Source organism: Procambarus clarkii, chromosome 65, assembly GCF_040958095.1.
Source record: "Procambarus clarkii isolate CNS0578487 chromosome 65, FALCON_Pclarkii_2.0, whole genome shotgun sequence".
Classification (NCBI taxonomy): domain Eukaryota; kingdom Metazoa; phylum Arthropoda; class Malacostraca; order Decapoda; family Cambaridae; genus Procambarus; species Procambarus clarkii.
In genome coordinates, this window is record NC_091214.1 from 13,208,065 (window position 1) to 13,218,865 (window position 10,801).

General features: G+C 50.3%; 1 protein-coding gene across 1 annotated transcript in view; it reads right to left on the minus strand.

The window, feature by feature from the left end:
- LOC138354985 (leucine-rich repeat-containing G-protein coupled receptor 4-like) overlaps positions 1–10,801 on the minus strand; it is a 60,504-nt gene that overhangs the window by 37,750 nt on the left and 11,953 nt on the right. The window contains exon 2 of the mRNA XM_069309689.1: positions 7,277–7,400. Within this exon, the coding sequence (XP_069165790.1) occupies positions 7,277–7,400 (124 nt within the window). The remainder of the gene's footprint in view (positions 1–7,276; positions 7,401–10,801) is intronic.

Here is a 10,801-nt window from a genome sequence, read left to right on the forward strand (position 1 = left end):
TGAGTGACTGTGGGCTGGCACACCCAGCACTAAACCCCACAAGATGACATGAGTGACTGTGGGATGGCACACCCAGCACTAAACGCCACAAGATGACATGAGTGACTGTGGGCTAGCACACCCAGCACTAAACCCCCCAAGATGACATTAGTGACTGTGGGCTAGCACACCCAGCACTAAACCCCACAAGATGACATTAGTGACTGTGGGCTAGCACACCCAGCACTAAACCCCGCAAGATGACATGAATGACTGTGGGCTAGCACACCCAGCACTATACCCCCCAAGATGACATGAGTGACTGTGGGCTGGCACACCATGCATTAAGGCCCCCCAAGATGACATGAGTGACTGTGGGCTGGCACACTCAGCATTAAGGCCCCCCAAGATGACATTAGTGACTGTGGGCTAGCACACCCAGCACTCAACCCCACAAGATGATATGAGTGACTGTGGGCTAGCACACCCAGCACTAAACCCCCCAAGATGACATGAGTGACTGTGGGCTGGCACACCCAGCACTAAACCCCCCAAGATGACATTAGTGACTGTGGGCTAGCACACCCAGCACTAAACCCCACAAGATGACATGAGTGACTGTGGGCTAGCATACCCAGCACTAAACCCCCCAAGATGACATTAGTGACTGTGGGCTGGCACACCCAGCACTAAACCCCCCAAGATGACATGAGTGACTGTGGGCTAGCACACCCAGCACTAAACCCCACAAGATGACATTAGTGACTGTGGGCTGGCACACCCAGCACTAAACCCCCCAAGATGACATGAGTGACTGTGGGCTGGCACACCCAGCACTAAACCCCCCAAGATGACATGAGTGACTGTGGGCTGGCACACCCAGCACTAAACCCCCCAAGATGACATGAGTGACTGTGGGCTGGCACACCCAGCACTAAACCCCCCAAAATGACATTAGTGACTGTGGGCTGGCACACCCATCACTAAACCCCCCAAGATGACATTAGTGACTGTGGGCTGGCACACCCAGCACTAAACCCCCCAAGATGACATGAGTGACTGTGGGCTAGCACACCCAACACTAACACCCCCTCCCCCAAGATGACAAGAGTGACTGTGGGCAGGCACACCCAGCATAAAGCCCCCACAAGATGACATGAGTGACTATGGGCTAGCACACCCAGCACTAAACCCCACAAGATGACATTAGTGACTGTGGGCTAGCACTGTCGGAAAATCCGACACCATTTAATAATCATACATATAATAGCTGTATTGTATAAACAAGTTACCCATAGAAAACGTAACTTGTAGTGGAATTACCGTCTAAAGAAAACGGGATATCATCACCACATACTATTATAATTCACCAGCTATTCTTGTGGGAATTATTCTTAAATACATTAGTCTTTGGACTTTACCATCATAAAACATCTCATATAAATTAACTTAATTATCAATATTAAAGTAGAGTAAATGTGACCCTTCTATCACTTTCTGACATGTGGACAATGTAAGCCAGGCGTCAGAGTGAGGAAGGAGGGCAGCCATTGTTTATACGAGACCAGAGGCTCACACGGGATCAAATTCAGCTCCTGTTAAATTTACTTGGACGTAGTGTTATGGAAACCAAAGGTGTACCATTGTCAACACGCTGTCTACAAATTCAAGTTAAGTGTCTATCCGAAACCCGTTTATCATTCATTTATGGCCATTAATGTCAGGATATAGGGTGACCCGGTTAGATCACGTGGAAGCCTCAAACTAAAGGTAATTAAGCCAGGTCTTCAATGTTCCATGTACTGTATAGTGTTTTCTCTGATATAGCTTGTCATATATAGGATTCTGGCTTCACAGCTAGCGCACTTTTGACAGGTCAAGACGAGGAAGGAAGATTTTGTGCACCAGTTACTGGGTGATATGGAAGCTACCTCAAAGAGGATAATTTGGTGTCTACACCCTAGTTATACCTGGTGGACTAGCCTGCTGTACTATAAGATAAGGAACCTCTTCAATGTATGTAGTTATTGTAGTTTGATTGGCTGCATATATATAAACTAATAAACCCCCCCTAATGTGTAGAGGATCGATTTGTGAGATTATGAGATTATCGCAGAAATACAGTCCACTCATTATCATACAAATTGCTATCGAAGTATATAAATTAACGTAAATATAAATTCATGTAAATTAAATAAATATAAATCTCACAGGTCGGTTCCCACAAGCACACCCAGCATAAAGCCCCCACAAGATGACATGAGTGACTGTGGGCTGGCACACCCAGCACTAAACCCCCCAAGATGACATGAGTGACTGTGGGCTGGCACACCAAACACTAAACCCCACAAGATGACATGAGTGACTGTGGGCTGGCACACCCAGCATAAAGCCCCCACAAGATGACATGAGTGACTGTGGGCTAGCACACCCAGCACTAAACCCCACAAGATGACATTAGTGACTGTGGGCTAGCACACCCAGCATAAAGCCCCCACAAGATGACATGAGTGACTGTGGGCTGGCACACCCAGCACTAAACCCCCCAAGATGACATGAGTGACTGTGGGCTAGCACACCCAGCATAAAGCCCCCACAAGATGACATGAGTGACTGTGGGCTGGCACACCCAGCACTAAACCCCCCAAGATGACATGAGTGACTGTGGGCTGGCACACCCAGCACTAAACCCCCCAAGATGAGAAGAGTGACTGTGGGCTGGCACACCCAGCACTAAACCCCCCAAGGTGACATGAGTGACTGTGGGCTAGCACACCCAGCACTAAACCCCCCAAGATGACATGAGTGACTGTGGGCTAGCACACCTAGCACTAAACCCCCCAAGATGACATGAGTGACTGTGGGCTGGCACACCCAGCACTAAACCCCCCAAGATGACATGAGTGACTGTGGGCTAGCACACCCAGCACTAAACACCCCAAGATGACATGAGTGACTGTGGGCTGGCACACCCAGCACTAAACCCCCCAAGATGACATGAGTGACTGTGGGCAAGTACACCCAGCACTAAACCCCCCCAAGATGATATGAGTGACTGTGGGCTAGCACACCTAGCACTAAACCCCCCAAGATGACATGAGTGACTGTGGGCTAGCACACCCAGCACTAAACCCCCCAAGATGACATGAGTGACTGTGGGCTAGCACACCCAGCACTAAACCCCACAAGATGACATGAGTGACTGTGGGCTGGCACACCCAGCACTAAACCCCCCCATGATGACATGAGTGACTGTGGGCTGGCACACCCAGCACTAAACCCCACAAGATGACATGAGTGACTGTGGGCTGGCACACCCAGCACTAAACCCCACAAGATAACATGAGTGACTGTGGGCTGGCACACCCAGCCCTAAACCCCACAAGATGACATGAGTGACTGTGGGCTAGCACACCCAACACTAAACCCCCCCCCCCCCAAGATGACATTAGTGACTGTGGGCTAGCACACCCAGCACTAAACCCCCCCCAAGATGACATGAGTGACTGTGGGCTGGCACACCCAGCACTAAACCCCACAAGATGACATGAGTGACTGTGGGCTGGCACACCCAGCACTAAACCCCCCAAGATGACATGAGTGACTGTGGGCTGGCACACCCAGCACTAAACCCCCCCAAGATGACATGAGTGACTGTGGGCAGGCACACCCAGCACTAAACCACACAAGATGACATGAGTGACTGTGGGCTGGCACACCCAGCACTAAACCCCACAAGATGACATGAGTGACTGTGGGATGGCACACCCAGCACTAAACGCCACAAGATGACATGAGTGACTGTGGGCTAGCACACCCAGCACTAAACCCCCCAAGATGACATGAGTGACTGTGGGCTAGCACACCCAGCACTAAACCCCACAAGATGACATTAGTGACTGTGGGTTAGCACACCCAGCACTAAACCCCCCAAGATGACATGAGTGACTGTGGGCTAGCACACCCAGCACTAAACCCCCCAAGATGACATGAGTGACTGTGGGCTGGCACACCCAGCATTAAGGCCCCCCAAGATGACATGAGTGACTGTGGGCTGGCACACTCAGCATTAAGGCCCCCCAAGATGACATTAGTGACTGTGGGCTAGCACACCCAGCACTCAACCCCACAAGATGATATGAGTGACTGTGGGCTAGCACACCCAGCACTAAACCCCCCAAGATGACATGAGTGACTGTGGGCTGGCACACCCAGCACTAAACCCCTCAAGATGACATTAGTGACTGTGGGCTAGCATAACCAGCACTAAACCCCTCAAGATGACATGAGTGACTGTGGGCTAGCACACCCAGCACTAAACCCCCCAAGATGACATTAGTGACTGTGGGCTGGCACACCCAGCACTAAACCCCCCAAGATGACATGAGTGACTGTGGGCTAGCACACCCAGCACTAAACCCCACAAGATGACATTAGTGACTGTGGGCTGGCACACCCAGCACTAAACCCCCCAAGATGACATGAGTGACTGTGGGCTGGCACACCCAGCACTAAACCCCCCAAGATGACATGAGTGACTGTGGGCTGGCACACCCAGCACTAAACCCCCCAAGATGACATGAGTGACTGTGGGCTGGCACACCCAGCACTAAACCCCCCAAAATGACATTAGTGACTGTGGGCTGGCACACTTATCACTAAACCCCCCAAGATGACATTAGTGACTGTGGGCTGGCACACCCAGCACTAAACCCCCCAAGATGACATGAGTGACTGTGGGCTAGCACACCCAACACTAACACCCCCTCCCCCAAGATGACAAGAGTGACTGTGGGCTGGCACACCCAGCACTAACACCCCCTCCCCCAAGATGACAAGAGTGACTGTGGGCTGGCACACCCAGCATAAAGCCCGCACAAGATGACATGAGTGACTGTGGGCTAGCACACCCAGCACTAAACCCCACAAGATGACATTAGTGACTGTGGGCTAGCATACCCAGCATAAAGCCCCCACAAGATGACATGAGTGACTGTGGGCTGGCACACCCAGCACTAAACCACCCAAGATGACATGAGTGACTGTGGGCTAGCACACCCAGCATAAAGCCCCCACAAGATGACATGAGTGACTGTGGGCTGGCACACCCAGCACTAAACCCCCCAAGATGACATGAGTGACTGTGGGCTGGCACACCACGCACTAAACCCCCCAAGATGACATGAGTGACTGTGGGCTGGCACACCCAGCACTAAACCCCCCAAAATGACATTAGTGACTGTGGGCTAGCACACCCAGCACTAAACCCCCCCAAGATGACATGAGTGACTGTGGGCTGGCACACCCAGCACTAAACCCCCCAAGATGACATGAGTGACTGTGGGCTAGCACACCCAGCACTAAACCCCCCAAGATGACATGAGTGACTGTGGGCTGGCACACCCAGCACTAAACCCCCCAAGATGACATGAGTGACTGTGGGCTAGCACACCCAGCACTAAACCCCCCCAAGATGATATGAGTGACTGTGGGCTAGCACACCCAGCACTAAACCCCCCAAGATGACATGAGTGACTGTGGGCTAGCACACCCAGCACTAAACCCCCCAAGATGACATGAGTGACTGTGGGCTAGCACACCCAGCACTAAACCCCACAAGATGACATGAGAGACTGTGGGCTGGCACACCCAGCACTAAACCCCCCCAAGATGACATGAGTGACTGTGGGCTGGCACACCCAGCACTAAACTCCACAAGATGACATGAGTGACTGTGGGCTGGCACACCCAGCACTAAACCCCACAAGATGACATGAGTGACTGTGGGCTGGCACACCCAGCACTAAACCCCACAAGATGACATGAGTGACTGTGGGCTAGCACACCCAGCACTAAACCCCCCCCCCCCCAAGATGACATTAGTGACTGTGGGCTAGCACACCCAGCACTAAACCCCCCCAAGATGACATGAGTGACTGTGGGCTGGCACACCCAGCACTAAACCCCACAAGATGACATGAGTGACTGTGGGCTGGCACACCCAGCACTAAACCCCCCAAGATGACATGAGTGACTGTGGGCTGGCACACCCAGCACTAAACCCCCCCAAGATGACATGAGTGACTGTGGGCTGGCACACCCAGCACTAAACCACACAAGATGACATGAGTGACTGTGGGCTGGCACACCCAGCACTAAACCCCACAAGATGACATGAGTGACTGTGGGATGGCACACCCAGCACTAAACGCCACAAGATGACATGAGTGACTGTGGGATAGCACACCCAGCACTAAACCCCCCAAGATGACATGAGTGACTGTGGGCTAGCACACCCAGCACTAAACCCCACAAGATGACATTAGTGACTGTGGGCTAGCACACCCAGCACTAAACCCCCCAAGATGACATGAGTGACTGTGGGCTGGCACACCCAGCATTAAGGCCCCCCAAGAGGACATGAGTGACTGTGGGCTGGCACACTCAGCATTAAGGCCCCCCAAGATGACATTAGTGACTGTGGGCTAGCACACCCAGCACTCAACCCCACAAGATGATATGAGTGACTGTGGGCTAGCACACCCAGCACTAAACCCCCCAAGATGACATGAGTGACTGTGGGCTAGCACACCCAGCACTAAACCCCCCAAGATGACATTAGTGACTGTGGGCTGGCACACCCAGCACTAAACCCCCCAAGATGACATGAGTGACTGTGGGCTAGCACACCCAGCACTAAACCCCACAAGATGACATTAGTGTCTGTGGGCTGGCACACCCAGCACTAAACCCCCCAAGATGACATGAGTGACTGTGGGCTGGCACACCCAACACTAAACCCCCCAAGATGACATGAGTGACTGTGGGCTGGCACACCCAGCACTAAACCCCCCAAGATGACATGAGTGACTGTGGGCTGGCACACCCAGCACTAAACCCCCCAAAATGACATTAGTGACTGTGGGCTGGCACACCCATCACTAAACCCCCCAAGATGACATTAGTGACTGTGGGCTGGCACACCCAGCACTAAACCCCCCAAGATGACATGAGTGACTGTGGGCTAGCACACCCAACACTAACACCCCCTCCCCCAAGATGACAAGAGTGACTGTGGGCTGGCACACCTAGCACTAACACCCCCTCCCCCAAGATGACATGAGTGACTGTGGGCTGGCACACCCAGCACTAACACCCCCTCCCCCAAGATGACAAGAGTGACTGAGGGCTGGCACACCCAGCATAAAGCCCCCACAAGATGACAAGAGTGACTCTGGGCTGGCACACCCAGCATTAAGGCCCCCCCTCTCCCCCCAAGATGTCATGAGTGACTCACTTGTCAGCGTCTCGGGAACAATGGCAGTTATGGTGTTGTGCTTCAGTGAGAGAGTTCGCAGGTTGGTCAAGCCCACCAGACTCTCGGACGTCACCTCTGATATGTCGTTGTAGTCCAGGAAGATCTGTACACACATTGGAAGTCCTGTATTGACTCACTGGCAAAAGTTAGAACTTCCTGTAGGAATCTAAATAGGAAGGCACATATGTAAAACCAGTTATAGTGTGTTCACATCGTGAAGACCTCACCCCAAAAAGCATGTAAGAAAACTGGAAATGGTGTACATATTTTTACATAGCTACGTCCAAGAATTGCGAATGATTGGGCATGATAAAAGACTGAAAGATATGCACCTAATGTTGCTAAACAAGAAAGGGGAGAAGAGACATGTTAGAAATATATACAATATTTAATACTCACATTTTAAAACAAGCAAATGTTCACAATGAATATCAGAAGAACAAGAGGACAAAACAAAAGGACAAAGAGACACACATGAACAATATAGACGACGAAAATATTATATATATATATATATATATATATATATATATATATATATATATATATATATATATATATATATATATATATATATATATATATATATATATATATATATATATAAAATATGGAAGGGAGTACCACCTCTAGCTGGAAGAAGGGGGACCCATAGCCTCGGAGGAAACCACGCATAACGCATTAGAGGGAATGTTTAGATCCCCTCCAATACAGTTTCTGTGTGCTTTTCTCCTACCACCCCCTTCCTTGAATATTTTTTGTGCTTTATTATGCATTTGATGGTTACAAGATATACATGGATTGATACAAAAATAATAATGCAAAAAGGTGCTTTAAGGTTATGGATCTCTTGAAGAACACAACAATGGGAAACATTGATGAATGTCACAGACGGGTTCGATCATTGTTGCAAGTCAAACACTTCTTCGAATTCCTCTGAAGTTGGACTAGTGCCCAAGACGCAACAGGCATTTCCCCTCTGAATCGCAACACTGAGGCGCTGGAACAAGAAACTTTTTGCTCTCTGGTCTTTTGTAGCGCTGATCAATTTGTCCCCCAATTCCTTCAGGAACTTCAATGCACATTTTCCCCACGAACCGAGGGTCTCCGAGCCGATCGGAACAAAGCTGTAGCAGTGTGCTAGACCTCTGTATTTAATAATTTTCTGCGATTCCCTGAAAGAAGCAGCACCACCGCTTTCACGTGTGCTGTAGTGGAGGTAGGTACTGGCCAGTGTGGCAGCGCACGTGTAGTCCCATACCACTTGCTTACCATCCTTCCAAGGTAGCAAGGTGACCCCATCAGGGCGCTTCCGAGGGTCGTTAGGTCTGGATAAGTGTGGTTCTCTTTGTGCCGGGCAGCGGGCTGTGGCGAGGCTCCTCTTGATGATGTCGTTGACTTCTTCATGTCTTGCAATTTTACCCTGTGATTTACGACATACCAGACCATGACGACCATATTGGTCTGCCATCGCAGTTCCGCAGATGCACCTATGTTCGGTGAGGATGGGGGCGGCAAGGCGAAGGGCAACTCCAATGCGGAGAGCGTCATGACTGAGGCGAGTTCCCAGGGCTGCATTGGGCACAGCAAATAAAAAATCCCCGGCGTGGGGTGCTGTTACCGCTAGGAGGCGGGCTTTGTTTTCAGCATCAGCGTTGTCAATCATTGCTGTGACAGTCTTTTCCATTATGGGGCTATCCCAGTGGGCCTGCTTGTGGTCTTTTGGGACTTGTGGTCGGGGTTGAGGGTGTGCAATGGTGTCCCATTGTCTGGCTGCTTCGATGAACGTTTGATCATGAGTTCCCGCTGTCTCTCTCATACGCTCTGGTAGGATCTGCCCTACCAATTCGTTGGCTGCTGTACATGAGGATAAGAATGCTGGAAGTGCTACCTCAGTTGCCTTTCGTATGCCTATCCCTCCAAATCTCACTGGTAGTGTTGCTTGGTCCCACTGACTGTCATCTAAATCTAGGTTGAGCGCCTTCCTGAATATTGACCTGAGGAGCTCATCATATTGATTTAGAAGTGGGTTGCCAAAAGTTGGTGCACTCCTTAAGAAGTATGTTAGCCTGGGCAGGGTAAGGCACTTTGTGAGAAGGTAGAGGGCATCGTGGGAGTCCAAGTCCCCAATTCTCTCTTCCATCCTCTTTAGGTCTCTAAACTTTTCGTCAAGGACTGCAGCAATGGCATTGTGGCCCAGAGGTGCTCCGAGTAGTGTGCTGTCGGTAGGTTTAACGACTGAGGCTTCTGGTAGAACTGATTTCACTGCTCTAATGATTACTTCACTAGATGCAATAATTTCGCACTTGGAGGGGCTAAGAACGAGACCCATGGACTCCCCCCGTGTCTTCACCAGCTGTAAGTCTTCTAGCAGGGAATCTTGTGTGCCTGCCAGAGTGCCATCATCCAGGAACCAGATGTTGAGCTCGCTGGACAGTCTGGTTGTAATTTATCGAACCGCTATGCAAAAGAGGAACGGTGCAAGTGGGTCACCCTGTTGAATTCCCTCTGCTGAGGTGACTTCATGTTTGCCAAACAGGAGGGTTGAGTCTTTGCTGTAGCCTGCTGACACAAACGGGAGAATGCTTGGGCAATGTTCCTGGACTGCAGTGAGGATTGCTTCCCTTTTGACCGAGTTGAAAGCGTTTTTAAAATCTAATTTTACTACTGCCTGGTCTTCAGTAAGAGAGCTAATGTAGGCTCGTGCAGCATGAGCCGCTGCTTCACAGCCTTGGGGGACTCCAAACCCCAGCTGGTTGGGTTGCAGCATGGTGGCTGCTTCCGTTCGGATACTTCTGACAGCAGCCCTTGCAACTAGGCGGCGAAGGGTATTACCAACGGCAATGGGTCTGATTCCTCCCCCCTTCTTTTTGAGGGCACATAGGGATGCACCAAAGAAGAATGGTTTGATTTCATCAGGGATTAACCCGGCGAGGCAGTTGTTGACAAACGTTGTGATTTCTGTCAGGAGCGCTTCTGCAGCTGGGCCAAGAACCGGGTTCACCATTTCCTTCACATGTTGAGGTCTTACCCCTGTGTAGCCTCCTGAGGAGCCCGGGGGAAATGAAACGATAGCTTTATAAACCTCTGACTCCCGGAGGACGAGAGGTTCCTGATTAGGGGCGAGCTTGACCTGTGGGGGAGGTCCACCTACGGCCCTGACGGGGTGTTTTTCTCTCAGTGCTTGGGCTGTGGTTTCATCCCTGGGCAAAATTTTGTCCTCACTTGTGATTAACCTGAGTGCCCCGACTGTATGAGTGATTAACCTGAGTGATTAACCTGAGTGCCCCGACTGATATATATATATATATATATATATATATATATATATATATATATATATATATATATATATATATATATATATATATGCGGAAAATCCACAGAGAAATATGAAATGAGGTGAACGTTTCGGCTTTGTTAAAGCCTTTGTCAACACCAGACTGACTAAGGAGAAGGGAGAAGGGGGGAAGATATATAGGCCGACACCTGACCACCCCATCC